The 16,690-nt window shown below is 48.5% G+C and overlaps 4 protein-coding genes across 4 annotated transcripts; all 4 read right to left on the reverse strand.

The window, feature by feature from the left end:
* Positions 1 to 7: 7 nt before the first annotated feature.
* On the reverse strand, positions 8 to 2,333 carry GGS22DRAFT_14988 (glycoside hydrolase family 47 protein). Its single transcript, XM_047959213.1, has 2 exons — positions 374 to 2,333; positions 8 to 306 (listed from the first exon to the last, which is right to left on the reverse strand). The coding sequence occupies exons 1-2, from the start codon at positions 2,074 to 2,076 to the stop codon at positions 210 to 212; spliced, it is 1,800 nt and encodes a 599-aa protein (XP_047824384.1). The 5' UTR covers positions 2,077 to 2,333; the 3' UTR covers positions 8 to 209.
* Positions 2,334 to 2,579: 246 nt separating this feature from the next.
* GGS22DRAFT_14991 (Zn-dependent exopeptidase) lies at positions 2,580 to 5,174 on the reverse strand. The gene is made up of 2 exons (XM_047959221.1): positions 3,688 to 5,174; positions 2,580 to 3,620 (listed from the first exon to the last, which is right to left on the reverse strand). Exons 1-2 carry the CDS (start codon positions 4,426 to 4,428, stop codon positions 2,871 to 2,873), a joined length of 1,491 nt encoding a protein of 496 aa, XP_047824385.1. The 5' UTR covers positions 4,429 to 5,174; the 3' UTR covers positions 2,580 to 2,870.
* On the reverse strand, positions 5,175 to 8,011 carry GGS22DRAFT_14995 (uncharacterized protein). The gene is made up of 2 exons (XM_047959230.1): positions 7,415 to 8,011; positions 5,175 to 7,340 (listed from the first exon to the last, which is right to left on the reverse strand). The coding sequence occupies exons 1-2, from the start codon at positions 7,898 to 7,900 to the stop codon at positions 5,922 to 5,924; spliced, it is 1,905 nt and encodes a 634-aa protein (XP_047824386.1). The 5' UTR covers positions 7,901 to 8,011; the 3' UTR covers positions 5,175 to 5,921.
* Positions 8,012 to 11,706: 3,695 nt separating this feature from the next.
* Positions 11,707 to 15,399, reverse strand: GGS22DRAFT_194550 (DNA helicase; the record flags this gene model as incomplete). Its single annotated transcript, XM_047965517.1, has 6 exons — positions 11,707 to 11,825; positions 12,041 to 12,101; positions 12,167 to 12,326; positions 12,430 to 13,554; positions 13,635 to 14,335; positions 15,093 to 15,399. The coding sequence occupies 6 exons, from the start codon at positions 15,397 to 15,399 to the stop codon at positions 11,738 to 11,740; spliced, it is 2,442 nt and encodes an 813-aa protein (XP_047824387.1). The 3' UTR covers positions 11,707 to 11,737.
* Positions 15,400 to 16,690: the final 1,291 nt, after the last annotated feature.

A 16,690-nucleotide genomic window follows, 5' to 3' on the forward strand; every position in this document is an offset into this window, starting at 1 on the left:
AAGAGGTATCTCATATTAAGATTGTCAGGCTATGTAGCTGACCTGCCTGGCTCACAGCCACAAACATGAAGCAGCTTCGAGCCTATAGGCCAGTAGTATCTCTTCTAACTAACTGAATAACTGCCCAACATCCCATCCATTACCTTTAAACCCCGTCAGATCTCGATTTTCATTGTAAGAGAACGTCAATACATCATCCTTGGGACAATTCACCGAATCAATCTTCTAAACGGATGCGCCTCGGTATTAAATACCCATTCATCTAGGCTTATTAGATCCGGTTCGCTGAATATTAAATAGAAATATCTGCATTTATACTTAGTCACAATTGAAGCATTCTGAGTGAAGGGGAAGAGGTGGGAATTTAACTTACTTTAGTGTCTCGCCCATCCAAAAACTCTCCATTGAGTCCGTCTTCTTCGGGTTACTATTAACAGTCACGTCGTTAATAGCAGCATTCGCCAAATGGGTCTTCGTGTTCTTCTGAATTGCCTCAAACATAGCCCAGGCTGATTCCAGAAGATCTGGGCGACCAGTAGCCCGATACAAGATGAAGACGCTTTCTATAGCCTCCGGTCGTAATATGTATTTTGTTTCGGGGATTTGCGTAAATCCTTTTGGGAGTCGGGACTTGGAAATTATCTCGTCTGCCTTATTCATATTTGTTAGGTCTTTCTCGCCTGCCTGATGTAAAACGGCACGCTTCCACAGAGACTCGTCCCATTCACACTCGGTTGCTGATTTACAAGGGGCCATGAAGAATGTTTCAGGCATTATTCCCAGTGGCATCGCTTCATAAGCCCATATGCAACCGTCCACAAGCTTTCTGGCTGCATCGAGGTGCTCAGATTTCTCAAACAACTTCCCGCCAACCGCTAGCATTCCTCCCGCGAAGCAGACCAGATGCTGGCCTTGGTGTTCAAAATCCAATGTCATTTTATCGCCTTCCTTCACAGTATGCAGGGTTCCCGATATTAGTATGTCGGCCGTGTCTGGCACCATAGGTCTGAAGAAGTTGTGCTTAATAGTAGTCTTCATCGACTCCTCGTACATATTCTGGTAAGAAGGTAGAAGTCCGCCCACGAGAGCATGCATCTTAGGCAGATATTCATAGGTGCTATCTGCTAAAGCGCCTAGCCCGAACGTGTTGTCGAAGTTGAATTGTTTCTCTCGGGGATTAAGTGTAAATGGCCACATGCCGGGCAACTGTGTGCTACTTTGCTGTTCTTCAAAAACCTCTCTGATTCTTTCGGCAGCATCAAACCATTTCGGGTCGCCGGTAATCAATGATAGACGCGTAAACTCCATGCAGAATGATCCAACTTCTGCCAGAAGTGCCGCTTCATTCGCGACTTGTTGTCCTCCTTGAGAGGCATAGTCAAAATCCCAACGAGTTATGGGCATGCGGTTTGGCGTATCAAATACCTTATAAAGCATATCGCCGACCTCTCTAGCCTTACGAAGTAATCGCTGGTCGCCGCTCAAATCATAAGCCGAAAGAAACCCTCCAAGGTAGCGGATCGTAGTCTCGAAAGCATTCACAGTTTCGAGTGAACTAATAGTAAAATTGATCTCGACCGCGGCAGCAACAGCTTCTTCGAACTCTTCCCGCAAGGACATGATCCATAATGTATCCAAGCTGTCGACCAAGGTGGCTCCCCAACCCCCGAATGTGTCTTTGGATTTACCACTAATAGGGGCAAGTTCATCGCTCATAAACGCATTGGCTTTATAAGAATCCCAGCAGCGGATGAACGCTTTTTTAACGGCTTCCTGTCGCTGTTTTCGGATGGCCGCATCTTTTCGAGATTCTTTACCGAAGGTAGTCTGAATCTTGGGGAGCTTATGTGGTTTGCCTATCGGTAAAGGCTTCATATCCTTGACAGGATAATGCGTGGGCAATCTCCTCCAGAAATAACCTTCATCGTCGATGACATTCTTATCAAAATGAGGTCTTTTGGTCGACCTTCCAGTGCCAGCCCAACTATAGATATCTGGGGTTGTTCCGGAACAATAGAATAAAAGAAGCGCCGCAGCGATACCGAGCGGAAGAAAGATGCGTCGTCGCAATATCATAGCTACTAGGTACCTAGGTACGAATGGCTTAGGTGTTTGAAATATTGGGATAGATCGGGTCAGAGAGCTGAAGCGTTGGAGGAAACATCGAAAACGAGTGACAGCAGAAGCAAACAAGAATGGACGAAGTGATAAAGTGATAAAGTTAATGGGAAACAAACGAGAGTTTCACATCTGATATTCGCAACCTACGTCGTTTCCCCTAAAGATATTTGCAGATTTAAGTAATGATATTCCCCGGTGTGCCTTCCCCACGTAGGTACGTATCTTGATAATTAAGATTAAAGGTGATTCGGGCTCTACGTCATTATGGTTATCTGTAGGTAACTTTCTTTTTCCGACTCAATACTCTGTACACACCGGAGTACCTACTTGTCACATTTTGTTGACAGTTTTATGTACTGGCATAAGTCCGAAGTCTCTGCGACCAAACCTGTTTTGCCAAAACATTCCAGGTTACTTGTGTCTAAATTCTAGTCCCAACAACTTTGATTTCCCTTTTATAACAAAAACATCCCGAATGTTTTCTTTCATCAAATAAAGACGTAGTTACTATGGATTCGTTGACGGAAGAATGACCATGCTGCTGAGCCATCTCCAGATTGAGCGAGGGATATCTCCGAATATGAGTACAAGGAGGTACGAACGGGACTCCGATCATCTCGTTCCACAACAGACGCCTCAAGCCTATTGCCCGAGAATCATATTCCGTGTTCGATTGTATTTGCGTAGCTTGACTGAGTACATAAATTTTCAGGCAGAAAAACGTCTTCGAGAATCGTCTAACTCCCTCCTTATCTTGACCTAGGGAAAGGCAACACAGCAACTCCCCTAAACCCATCGCTACCCTTCGCCCTAACACCAAACACAACATCGTCCTTACTTAGCGACAGCTCAGCCTGCACAGCGGGTCCAACATCCAACACCCCCGTCCAAAACGGCGCGCTCGTCGGTCTCCACACTATCTCGTATCCGTCTTCGTACCCCGGGTTCGGCGGGTCCCAAAAGAGCGTCGTATTTGTAGTTAGAGCTGCCGTATCGACCCTAACATTCCGAGGGGCACCGGGTCCCGTCGCTAGACTCCACAGCGCTGCACCATTAACTCTCGCCACACGCGCGACAAAGTCATAATCCACGAACTCGGGCAGATCGCCGTATTGTTTGCCGGTCTCGTCAATACGCACGTCCTGGTGCTGGTGCGCGTAGTTCTCATGCGGCTCCGTAAACCGCGCTGCCGGGTACCCGGCCTCGAGGAAGGGTCTGTGGTCGCCGCCTCGCAGGTACCGGTCTAGTCTATACACGACCGACACGTTCATCCCCGTCGCCTCGTTCTCCGCGACCTCCTTGACGAATCGGGCTAATTGGCGAGCGGGAGTGTCGTTTTCACCACCGATCGTTAAACGTGTTTCGCGTGTCGTGCTGTTTTCTACTGTGATCGGTGGTAGGCCTTGCGCGAACAGCCGTATCACGTATGGGTCGTTGCGTTCTCCGTCTGCGCCGCCTTTGGGAGAGCCGACGATGTCGTTTGTGAACATGCCTTCGACCTTTCACATCATTATCAGTTGAAGTAGAAGAACTAAGAGCTTGGAAATTAGGAAAATGGCAATTTACATTAACTCTCGGTGTAGCATTAGCATACTTCTGCGCAAGAAACTGCGCTCCATACAGCCCCTGTTCCTCACCCGCGACCGCCACGAACGCAATGCTCGCCTTCGGCCTCGGGTACTTCGTTTGCGAAAAGACCCTCGCCAACTCAAGGGAAACTGCCACTCCTGAAGCATCATCATCAGCCCCAGGAGCATCGTCTTCATAGTTCAACGCATCGGACACCCGCGAGTCATAGTGCCCACTCACGACGTAAAGTCTATTCTCCTCGGTCCCGTGGAGCGTGGCAACGACGTCACTGATCAGTGTCGGGAACAGGATCCGGTTATTATCCGCTTCCTGCACGTAACCCACCGTCTCGACGCTTAGCCGGCCATCGCTCGCGTCCGCGTACCGCTGGAATTCGGAGTGGATCCAGTCCCGTGCCGCGCCGATTCCGCGTGTACTAGAATTCTGGGTCGACAGAGTGTGTCGCGTGCCAAAGGATACTAGTTTCAGGATCGTGGCCTCGATGTTGGCTGGGTCGACTTCAGCGAGTATAGATGTAAGATCTACGGACGGTGGTTGCGGTTCATTGGAGACGCCGATTAAGTTGGGTGGCCAGCTAGATGCCTCGCAGGATAATATGGACGGTGCACCAGCTCTAGGGCGTAGGAGCACAGCTGCCGGGTTGGGAGATATGAGTGTAAGTGGCGTCGCGCTGCCGAGAGCTGCGAAAGCCAGCATAGTAAGTATCGTAAGTTCCATGATGGCGGTGATATCCCCACGTATTGTAGCGTGAAATGAAGAACCGTAGACCGGAACCACTCCTGAAACTGTAAACAAAAAGGGCGGATACTCCTCTTATAACCTCAATCCTCCAATTCTAACCCGTTTGCAGGTATGTAACTAGAAGCGATGCCGGCACGTCATGTTCCATATCGATATCACCACCGCCACCACCACCTCGTCTCGGCTGCATCCGAAGCGGGAGGTTACATGCAGACCCCGAATCTCATCTCTTCCCCTCTTCGTATTTCCAAGACTCTTAGCTATCTCCCACATCCCATCCGAGCTTGCTTCTTCCTCGATAGCACGGATTGTCCAATCACATCAGATGTACAAGTTCGTCTTCCCGTCGAAACGGGATAACGAACTCGCTTCAATCACCAAAAACCTAAGCTTGCTTTTTTTTCTTGGAGTACCGGGGATAGGCGTCGTGCATGTCTTGGCAACGAGGTCGCCTATCTTGATCTGGAAGCTGCTGTGGCTAGCAATCTGTGATTGAGGGGGCGTACATGATGCGGTTTATTTATTGGTAAGCGGTGCCCAGATCGCAGGTTCTATAGACGAGCTTGACGACAATTGAGCTTGAAACATCATGTTTGTGAAGTAGGTAGGGAAATGGTCCGGTATGCTATGCTGTGCTGGGTGTGGATGCATTAGGCATATTCAAGAATGATGAGATTTCCTAGTTTCTTTTTGAACTCTTGTCTTTTAGGATGACAAGGGAAAAAAATTCCTCAGTTTAGAGAATCGCTCTCTATAATCAATAAGCAGTCACTCAAATCCAAAAACTAGAAGAGCAAATTGTAATCATCGTCAACGGCGGCAGCTCACGTCCTAGACGTGCGCACCTCATATATTAAATGAATTATCACTAATACACGAGGTTATTTCGAACTACCTCCATTAGACACTCTTACGCCTCCTTCCTTCGCTTTCCACCTGGTATCATTCGTGCCTGAATCCTGCTCCAGCAATGCTCTGCGCAAGATAGACGATATCGAAAAAATCTCAAAAAACAAGTTAAAAAACAAAATGCGAGCAATGCGAGGCTGCTATAATGTGGTATCAAATAACAGGTTCAATGTGGGATAGTAACTTGGCTAAAAAATACAATGAGGGAAGGGTAGGTGAGATGGCGGCTGTTGCAGTACCATCTCAGACGGCCGTGACAGAACGACAAGGATAGCTCGCTCATTCATCTCGCTGAGAAAAGGTCGCCATGTAAGGCGTTAAAAAGGAGGGAAATCTCGTCGTATAGTCGTACATCTCAAACGCCATGCTCGGACATCGTGATAGGATCAACCAGTGTCGTTGCGCCCAAAGGTAAAGACAAAAAGCCTCCTATGCCGAAATTCCAATTGCGTCCTAGAAAACGAGCAATAATGCTGGGTTAAAAAAAATCGTAGGTAGTAGTGATCTGCTAAGTTAAAGCTCGCGAGTGCATTAGCTAGCATACTTTACAGTCCGTGTAGTCATAAATCTACACCGCTCTCTGGCGGAGACCGCACAGGCCTCTTTAAAGTTAACTGGCTAAGAGAAAGGGTTCTAGCCGCCTTCTTTCTCGAGCCGTCTACCTCTTCATCCCGTAGCTCCTCGCCGAAAGCACCGAAATGACCCTCTTCGCGTGGCGTTTTAAATGCCTCCGACTCGGTGTCTGCGCCAGCACTCAGGGGCTCATCATCGTCATGTTCAAAGGCAGAGACGGTGGAATAAGTAGTGGATGCAGTCTCGAGCTTCGGTGAAGTACGGCATATGAGGTTGAGTCGGTGACTCAGTTTCGTTACACGGGCTTCCAACGCCTGCCGGGCGTCTCGCTCGGTGTCAACGAGGGCTTTCAGTGTTGTATACTGATCGGCGGCAAGAGCTCCCGCATTCTCGCCTAGTAGTGCGGGCAAGCTCGTCGCACCGCGAATTGTCGAGTTCGACGTGGGCCTTACAGGCGGTGGTCTCGTCGAAGGGGGCAAAGACCCAATGAATGTGTTTCCGTCTCCGAACGACTCATTCGACTGCTGAGAGACGCTATATCTCGATGTGTGTTCAACATCCTGCGAGGATGCATGGTATCCAGACGATTCAGCCACTACCGCGCACGACGGCGCCGTAAAAGTCGCTGACTGGGCTACGGATCCTCGAGGCTGTGCTTGGTCAGGGGTATCAGGTACATAGTTGTTAACACCTGGCACAAGCTGGAAAAGCTGAGACAATATTTTCTCTAGTTTTTGATTGCGAACCTCCAGAGTAGCTATACGATCTTCAAGGCTGGCCGCTTGTGTAATTTTCATTCCGAACATTGGACCGAAATTGAAGGGCTGCGGCGGCGTCTTCGGCGGAATCTGCTCGGGCGGTTCTGCTGGAGTTTCTGGTTGGGTTCCCGCATCCGTATCCACGATGACAGGATCGTCATTATTTACCGTTGATGAATTAGGCGACAAAATAGGGTGGTTAAAACTCTCCCTCCAATAGCGAATCTCATCGCTGCGCTTTCGGACCCGGATATGACCAACCGCAGTATCATTAAGCTGCGACAGACTCCTTGATCTTCGACGATGCGTGCGACTGTCACTAGTAATGGCACGACCGATATCTTCGGGATCATCCTGCCTTGATAAATTGCCACCACGTCCATGAGTGCTAGCTGGTCTAGGCGAAAGGCCTATTATCTCTCCATCAAAGTCTTTAATTCTTCCACTCAGGATCCTGTTAGAAGACGCAGCTCTCCTTCGAAGTAATGCGGGATCTACTTGTAATGAGCTACGAGCGCTAGTAATCGCCATCATATCATCGGGACCGATCGAATGCGATCTTAGCGCCCGGTCGTAATCGGTAACTGGCAACGAGACCGACCGTTTAGATTCAGTCTCCTTTTGAACTCGATTCGAAGCTGACGCATCCTAATAATAGCGCTACTGTTAGCAACGATCGATGTTTGACAGATACGAAAACAAAATAATACAATTATGCTTACCTCTTCGCCCGATCCTGTAAACCGACCCTCCGAGATAGAAGTCCCGCCGGTACTCTTCTTCTTTCGTTTGAAGAGTCTACCTAGTGTAGATTTAAGTGTCGATCTCTTTCGTTGAGGTCGATCTACGTCCGTGCCGTCGCTGACGGTGGAATATCTTAGGGTAGTAGGACGGGCAGTTTTTTGCTGCCGCGGGCTCGCAGAGGAATTAGAAGCTTGGCTCGGTCCGTCAGGGGTTACAGAATCTATATTATCCGCCCGTACCACGTCGGAAGGTGGTGTATTCTCAACCCTAGAGGCGGGCTGGTCCTCGGCGCGGGACTCGGGTGGTTCTGGTTTGCCTTCATGGGCTATCCCATGCCCAGGTTGCCGAATAGGAAACTCATCATCCATCGGCATAGGACCACTAATTCTACCACGGAGTGAACTCGGATCAGGCTGAGCGGTTTTCGGTCGACCGAGGTTGGTGGAAGGCCTGAAGAGACCCATGATGTCTTGAAAAGCTGAAGCGGGAAAAAGCGCGATTTACGAAATGACAATTTTCAGAGTGAATAGCGAACGACTAGAAAGATAGTAGAAATATGGTAAATATGGGAGTTTACGGCGGCCGGCGATCCATTTCCTGACTCTCACAATACGGTTCGGTCGAATTCGCAGCTGGTCACTTTGCTTTAGGAAAGAGATCAGTCTCTTGCATCTCACATCGCCAGCAATGCGGCTCGACGGGACGTGTGGACGTGGACGTCGGTATGCGAGTCGATATGCGAGTCGAATGGGCGAGAGGGGACCCCCTCCTCGTATTGTCACTGGACGAGAGTGTGGCGAACAAAGACAAACAGAAGGAAGGATAGGTTATGAGGGCACGAGGCTAGTTTATGGGATGGGGGATACGACAGGTCCTGGGGCCACTACAGCGCATATTGGAATGCGTTCCTGCGAAGGCGGACCATAGTCTCCATAAACCGGTGCATATGTAAGTGAGCGAGTGGGATGGGATGGCAAGGCTCCAGCAGAAGCTCTGGGGATGAGGAGCGGGCGGTAAACATATGGATACATAAGTCTCGACCGATGAAACGAATCAATGCACAATAACGGCGAGCTCTGAAGGGTTTACTGCAGGTTTACTGCAACAATGTCTAATGAGATGATCGGCTATAAGTGGCAGAAGCAGCAGAAACAGTAGAAGCTAGGGGCGCAAAGTGACCTCAAAGAGGGTTAGGAGAAGACCAGGATAGTCGGGATGACGAAGGACCAGGGAGATGGAATGCTCTGATATTGGTTGGCCCCCAGGGGTCCCTGTAGTGGACCGAGCAGACCTGAGTGGACTGAACCATGCTCGGACCTTGCAGGTGCAGAACAGTCGAGGGTCTGTGTGTTCATCTGTCCGTGTGTTGGCTGAGATTGTCTCGATGTTCTCGATGTCTCATGGTCTAGTCTATGGCGTGTGCGTCTTGCGGGCATAAGACGAAGAGGGGGGAGTGGCTGTGACGAGTTTGAGCTCTTTTTCTGACATCGTATCGAAGTACTTTGAGTACGTAAAGTGTCTCAGATATTATTGTATCATAGAAAGACTATGAATTCCAATTTGGCTGCATCAATGTAAGGGTATATGCAAGTTGACATTTACATGTTATTCGTGTGTGTGTTGTATTAAGAAAGGTTCCAAGTTTGTAAACAATTTTTAGAGAGCACTAAGATAACCGATTAGACGAAACTTGGCCATTTGGCTGCTATTGGCAAGGGAGACTGGTAGCTTCCTAGTCAACTAGTTCATAGTATGTACGCTGTACGGTAGCTTCCCTGCAGGCTGGTCGGATAGATGCATATACTTGAAATGGGAAGCCACTTGGGGGTATCTTTTGGGTATCTTCTACCATATCTGGAAAATGTACGAATACTCAAAGTCAGAATTAGACTAGGTAACTTCCCAATAGAACCCTTACAGGGCCTACACCCCTACGCCCTTGTAGCGAACGGAGTCAACTTCCGGTTGGGGCTCCACGACCGTTTCGTCTTAATAGATATCTTTATACTTTTATATATACAAACCAAATAAACAACCTCAACTATCACTTTCAAATTTTCGAATTGTCAATAAACTTAATAAACTTATGTCGGTCAACATATAGGATGACCCGAAAACCGATCCCGAAACAAACGCCGGGAAATTATTCAATCGCTAAGCAGTTATGGCTATCATTAATTTGAATATTGATCAGTAACTTGGCGTATTTTCAAAAAATGTGCCCAGGTGTGATGTCTACCTAGTACCGTATACACACACCGAATTCGAGTTACGAGGCAAATACAAAATACAAACGGAATAGTAAAACATCAAGGCGTTTTTCAGCCAGGTCATCCTAAACCAAAAGAGTATCATGCTCAAACGGGTTTTTAACCAACAATACTAAACAATACAGAGCTTGAACACCGCCTATAGAAAAAAAGTGATAGCTCTAATAGTGTTGTTGAATTTTAGTTCTGAGGCCACCAACTAGCTGCATAATCTATTGTCGCCATAGGTTCCTTAACCTCAACATCGCGAGGAGTCTGGCCCGATTACCCGCCCAGCTGAACCCCAAGTTAACGCACGGAAGGCGGCTCTAACTAATTACAAGCCTAGCAACTTGCACCGGACTGTGGTTAGAATGGGGCAGCATACTCCATTTTCGTCCCTTTTATTTTGCACCACGTTTCTCTCCGCTCGATCCGTCAACTTATCTATCTCTAACGGACAACCGCCAAGCCTAAGTTCGGTGCGACGCACGACGAAGGAAGGAAGCCTTGGTACACCATCACGCGAACCCATGGAAGCACGCCGCGTTTGATCTGCGTGAATATCTGGGGGAACGAAAATCCTATCGGCTAGGGTATCCCTTAATAAGATTTCCTTAATAATATGATTTCCAGAACAAACGTTGATGTAGCGGAGGCAGTCTTATTATTCGACAACATCCAAGTTAAGACATCAACAACTATGCCGTTGGCATTATGATATTGGTCCCATATTTGAGCCGACACCGGCACAATGCTAAACGACGCCCGCGGATTCGTCGGCGCTTCCAGATGTATGTATGTAGGTTGTTGTTATTCTAGGCGAGTAAAATCGAAAGAGAGTTAAGAAGCGAAGAAGCGAGAACTTGCATATCCAATCCGTATCTCCTAATTCTTGCATCCAGTTGCTGCATTGGACGTTGTCGAACGCTACCTACCATGCATACAGCATACATGCATGCAGACTATTACGAAGCTAACCAAATCTAAGCAAATCCCAAGAGTCGCAGAATTTCTCCGAACCGCTAACTCATGCAGGTACACCGTCGAACGTGTGTTTTTGGTTACAATGGGGGAGGCTATGCTATGCAACGTACGAAGCTATATGAAGCATAGTACTGTAAGAAACTAATCTGCGAATATTACTCTATATCGAGTTCCAGTTTGCCGATATGGTGTGAGGAGATTTCGTTCGACCCTTCAGCCTTTCACCCCTTCCCCCCTTTGAAGATCAATTTCTTGATATTGAGTTTCCGCCACGATGGTAAATTCGGGTATGCTCTTTCTCATTCCTCGGCAACTTCACCAGCCGGAATATTTTTGATGGATAAATTACCGTACACAAGGTTCGTCCATCTTGTATTAGGTCTAGCCCTATGGATCACGAACGGTCCGCCCCCGCCACGAAAAGACGTTCTGAAACAGCAAGGATATGGGTACATAGCATGAGATATGTACTTAGGTACCTGTCTAGTAGGTATCGATCCTAGCCTCCGTATTTCAAAATTCCGCATATCGGTCACAGCGCGTCATCGTCTGATATTTCTTCAGCTCTTTCAAATTTAGACGTTGACGGCATGAATTTTGGACTTCTGCATTGAGGACAACCTGGGGTGACCTTGGCTTGTCTATTCCTATGCCGATTCCATCAACCCACCGATACGGTCCAAATATTGCATTCCATGTCCATTATTAATGCAAACCATCAATTGCCCCTTACTCTAAATGCACACGAATACATCCAAACGGATATTGTCGAAGTTGTTACAATATCGTGTTAGGGCCGTTGGGGGCCATTAGTAAGGCCAAAAAAATCTACGAGATGCAAGGTAACCTATTGTCAATAAAAGTCAAACAACGCCAACCAGGAAATCTCGATGTAGGTTCGGCAAGAATCGTAGAGTCGCATCCGTATTCTCCAGTCACTATCATTCGCTGTGCTAAAACTTCGGATGAACACCCCTTCAATTCATCGGTCCCAGAGGGTTGAATATTAAGGTAGAGTCCGTTCGCCTCAGCCAATGGACCTTGGCCGCACCTGTTCGTCACATCTCACGTCTGTATCGAAGCCGAATCGACATAGCGAAGATCGGCATTGTTCTCCAGCCACTCCATCCAGTTGTTGAGAAATTTGCTGCCTCTGGTTCCGAAATCAGTAAATGACTTCTGGAAGCATGTGAAACGGCCAAAATAGTCCAAGCGTGAGCTATGTATGGTGGAGACGATGAATCCGAAGATTCATTCAGATAAGAGACAGGTATATCCATTATAGCGAGATACGGTTGGCAAGGGCAAGGGCAAGGGAATAAGGATAGCTGGGAAATAGTATGTAAATAAGACAGCGAATAAACATACCGACGAACAGTCTCCGAATCACCCACGACAACAAGTGACCGTTTAGGCCTCGTCATTGCAACTAACCTAGTTAGCCTCACATCTCCGATGTAACATCATAATATCGGTAGGTGCTTGAAAACTCACCATTGAGCCGACGCTTTTCACTCAAAAACCCAACCTCCCCTTCGGAATTGCTCCGTACGAGACTAACGATCACCGCTTCTTTCTCTCGGCCTTGGAATCCGTCCACGGAGCCGAGTTCGATGCCGGGGAAGGCTTCCTTGAGAGGAGCTAGGAGGCCGAGCTGTAAGGGTAGTAGTTAGCGTACCAGATATCAAAATAGTGACTATCGAAAAAAGGCACCTAGATAACCAGAGAAAACGAGTGAAAAAACAAGAAAACTGTACCTGTGCATTGTAAGGTGTGACGACGGCCACATCCTCCGGCCTCACGCCAGCATCAACCAGTTTCTTGACATGCTGCCTCACAAGCGCAGCCTCCATCTCATTACTTTTACTCTCACCAAATAACGATCTAGCTGAAGCTTTCTTCTTTCCCTTTTCGCCGTCCTTATCCTTCCCCTTACTCTCTTTATCCTCTTCCTCTTCGTTCTTCTCCGGGAAATCTCCTCCCTGGGTATCTATGAAAATGACAGGCTCGCTCGTATCCTCCGTATCTTGAACTTCGTACTCTAGGTCTTTCAGTAGTCTCTCTTTCACCGCGTCTGCGGCAACTAGTTTCCCCTCGTAAAGCTCGTCCGACGGGAACCGCATAATCTTCTCATGCATACGGTACTGCGTCGTCAACATCCTCTTAATCCCCTCCCCATGTAGTTTAAGCAGTCGGTCAAACAACGTAGTCTCCAAACTCGCCCCTTTTATCACGTCTCCTTTCCCTTTACCATCGTCCTCCCCACCCTCCTTAACCTCTTTCGCCTTCGGCTTTACCTTAATCTTAGAATTCGTTGATTTGACCGTCGGCGGCAACTGCAAGTGATCACCAGCGCACACAGCCTTTTTTGCCGCTAATAGCGGGACCCAGCACTGGGCCTCGAGGGCCTGGCTCGCCTCGTCGATAATGACGACGTCGAACTGCTCGTTCTTGAGTTGAAAGCCACCGGCACCGTGTAGCGTCGCTAGCACGACCTTGCTGCCGCCGACGAGCGTGGCGACGCACTTACGCTCGCGCTCACGGTATTCCTTCCTTAGTTCTTTTAGGTCTGCGTAAATGCCCCGACGCTCCTTTCCGCTACGCGTCTTCTTGATGGATGCTTGCTTGGCGTCCATCTCGCCCCGCACATCCTTGACGATAAGACCGGCCTCAGACGTTTGTGTGAGAACGTCGAGAGAATGGCTTAGGACAGAGGGGAGAAGGCGGGCCGGGTGCCCAAGACGCACAATGGGGACGCGATGCGGGGAAAGCCGCTCGACGATGTTGTCGACGGAGATGTTGGAGGGTCCGCAGACGAGGACGCGCTGGTTACGCTTGACGAGTTGGAGGATCAGCTCGATGAGGGTGTGTGTTTTGCCTGTCTGTTGAACTTAGCCCCAGTCTCGATCGTCTCTGTTAAAAAACAGAAGCAAGTACTTCACAACTGTTAAGAGACACTCACCCCCGGCGGTCCATGAATAAGCGCAATCTCCCTAGACCTAAGCGCAAACCGAATAGCATCCTTCTGCGACTCATTCAAATTCGGATCAAACCACTCAACCCTCCCCTCCCCCACCTCCTCATCAGTCTTCAAATCCAGCGGCACCACCGACGGGCTCGTAAGTCCAAACAGCACTCTCACGAACGCAGAATACTCCGCATCCGGCATATCGCGCATCCTCTCCATCGTCTGGTTCATACGGCGATACGTGACATCATCCGCAAGTTTAACCAACCAAACCCTGCCCGCAAACCCCGTCATATCCTCCCTCTCCTCATCAACCGCAACCGCAACCGCCTCCCTCTTAACCCTCACCACAACCCCCTTCACCCCCTTCCTCTCCAAATCCTTGACCTCCCGCTTCTTCGCACTGCCAGCTGGCTGCTCGGCCACGAGCACGATGTCCCCCGTGCGGAGGCCGTGTTCGGGCAGCTCGCCGCCCGTCGCAGCGTCCGGGCCGAGCTCGACCACGGTTCTGCCGCCGAACCCCGTGCGCTGCGAGGTCACGGACAGGTTTGTGACCGCGAGCCCCGCGCGCTGCAGTGCGGAGGGGCTGGTGCCGCCGATTAGGCTGCTGGTTTCTGCGATCTCGCTTTGCAGCTCGGCGTCTAGGAGCGCGAGCTGGGTCCGCGCGAAGGCGGGGACGTCGATGGATTTCATGGCTGTGGGGTGGGCATGTGAGAGAGATGTCTTCGGAGGTCTGCTTTGATGGGGTTTGGTGTTTTGGTGACGTAGTTGTTGAGATGTAGTGAGTGTGGGTGTTTGGTTGAGTGAAATGTGAAATATGGAAGTTGTGAGTGGTGAGGTCTTGAGGTTTAGTGGAGTAAAGCCTTAATTGATGTACTACCGGGTTCTATAATTCATGGAAAGTATCACCAATTGAGTTTTTCAGGAGCAATTGGATTAGGCAGGTACATTTCGATTATGTACCTGCTCATATAAACATTATATAACATATCCAATCATTCTTACAGTCATAAATTCTAACTGCTATATATCTTAACCAGACGTGATACCTGTAGGTTGTGTAAATATAACCACAAATAAACTGACGACAATAATGGCACACGCCACTATCGACACTATCACGATTGTCCCCCTGGACGCGGGGAATTTCCCCTTAATAACCCATTGTTGGCCTTGGTAATATCTACGATATCCCAATAATAAAATCAATATAGATATGCCTATGAATGTCGCGCCGAGCGGCTTTCCTATACGACGGATGGTTTCGGAGTTAGGATCGTCTGCGCTTTCTATCGAAATATTTAGGCGGAAAAGTTGAGTGATGGCTATCCCGATAGACGCGAAGGAGAGCGATGTCCGAAGCCAAGCAAGAAACGTTCGTTCTAGCCTCGCTCTATTAGCTTACAAACACACGAGAATGAGTAGAATAGGAGTAGTAGCAATTGGACATACCCAAGGCTAAATGGTCCCTGGCTACGCTTCCCTTGTTCTCCAGCTCTAGCGACCATAAACCGCTAAAGCAATTATGTATCCAGCTCTTCTCGTCGGCGCGATGATTCACGCCGTTCGTATTAGTTGTCGGGTTTGTCGGAGTGTTGTCGGTACCCGATTGTTGCGCAGGCCGTCTATTCCTCGGACTGGGTGAAACCCGCGTGCCTAAGTAGTTCGGCGTGTTGTCGCGCGCGTTCGTGATACTCGTCGTCTCGTCCGGACAATCGCCATCGTCGCGCTCCGACAAACGTTGAAAGTTTATACTCATTCTTGGACTTCTCCCCGAAGCTTGCGAGCCAATTGTGTCGGCGCGTTCTAGAGCGGTCTAGAAATGGGAAAGAATATCTCGTCAGATGTGTAATTGGAGATATGGAGGCCGTGGTCTGGAAGCGATGAAAGAATGCAAGGGTTGATTGTAGATAGTCTAAGACCATTACACCTGCATTTCTTTTTTCGGCTAGGAACCCAAAAACGCAACACACGGACTAGATAACAACTGTGATTACAATATGCACACGAACCTCGAGAATGCCATTGAGCCTATCGTGGGAGGATAACCTCGACAGCGAGCGGTCTGGTACCGGCGAAGATCCTCGCAGGCAGGGAGCAGAGGGTCCCACCGCCTGCATTGGGGAACCGGAGGCCATTAACGGAAAATTTGACGGAGAGGAGAGCGGGCTCACTCTATCGCTCTATCGCTCCCGAATTGGTATTCTGTGGCTGGCCGTACGAAAAGTCAACCCAATGCCATGCAAGCGCGAAGGTTAATAGACTAGGCATGTTTGGCACCTAGGCATTCGGATGGTGTTTTCGTTAGCTTTGATGAGACCATAATTGGTGCGATAAGTTTCCTAGCTTAGCTTTGCCGCCGTTATTCAGCAATACGCGCTACGTCATTAGCTCTGAGCTACCCTGCGACTTCCTAATAACAACCTTGGGAGGAGGCACCTGGGTTACATTTACTTACATGCCGATTGACTTCAATACCGATTCCTTATAACTTTAATGTTTAAATCATCTACATCTTCACTCTTGAGCCAATCCTAAAGGGCCAACCGCCAATCGACAAGTCCTACATATGTATGATACTATGGACATCTTCACCACCTAGTAGGTACTAATGCAAGCTAAGTATTCGCTGATAACTAAGCTTCATATTTGGCATATACAAGACCATTCCATGTCTTTATAAGCTGTGTTATTATATTATTTACCGATGAACAGTTACATCGCAACAGTTTCAAGTTAGTAGATAAATTCATAACACCACTCTTCTCTCCATTCCTACTCGTTTATTTCTAAGCTAACTCGGTCTACTATCTTAGCTCTCGTTCGAGCTCAATCACATTGGCATCCCGAAATTTATCAGGGTTAAAGTCCTTTTCTCGGAGTTGTCTTGCCTCTCCACAAGGCAATAAAGCCACCGTTACGGAAATCCCCAAGCTTGCCGGACAATGGAAGCCAAATCTTCAATGTTAGGTAATTAGAAAGATTTCTATTGATATCGCATCCCGATCCCAAGGCAAGAGTCCGAGATACCTTAACCAATATTTCAAAAT

This window comes from Annulohypoxylon maeteangense, assembly GCF_022496945.1.
Source record: "Annulohypoxylon maeteangense strain CBS 123835 unplaced genomic scaffold GGS22scaffold_1, whole genome shotgun sequence".
NCBI lineage: Eukaryota > Fungi > Ascomycota > Sordariomycetes > Xylariales > Hypoxylaceae > Annulohypoxylon > Annulohypoxylon maeteangense.

Coding starts and splice junctions, on each gene's coding strand:
- GGS22DRAFT_14988 (XM_047959213.1), bottom strand. CDS start 2,076: ATGATATTGCGACGACGCATCTTTCTTCCGCTCGGTATCGCTGCGGCG. Junction 307..373: donor TGGATGGGCGAGACACTAAA/GTAAGTTAAATT, acceptor GTATAAATGCAG/ATATTTCTATTTAATATTCA.
- GGS22DRAFT_14991 (XM_047959221.1), bottom strand. CDS start 4,428: ATGGAACTTACGATACTTACTATGCTGGCTTTCGCAGCTCTCGGCAGC. Junction 3,621..3,687: donor ATGCTACACCGAGAGTTAAT/GTAAATTGCCAT, acceptor ATGATGTGAAAG/GTCGAAGGCATGTTCACAAA.
- GGS22DRAFT_14995 (XM_047959230.1), bottom strand. CDS start 7,900: ATGGGTCTCTTCAGGCCTTCCACCAACCTCGGTCGACCGAAAACCGCT. Junction 7,341..7,414: donor TTACAGGATCGGGCGAAGAG/GTAAGCATAATT, acceptor CGCTATTATTAG/GATGCGTCAGCTTCGAATCG.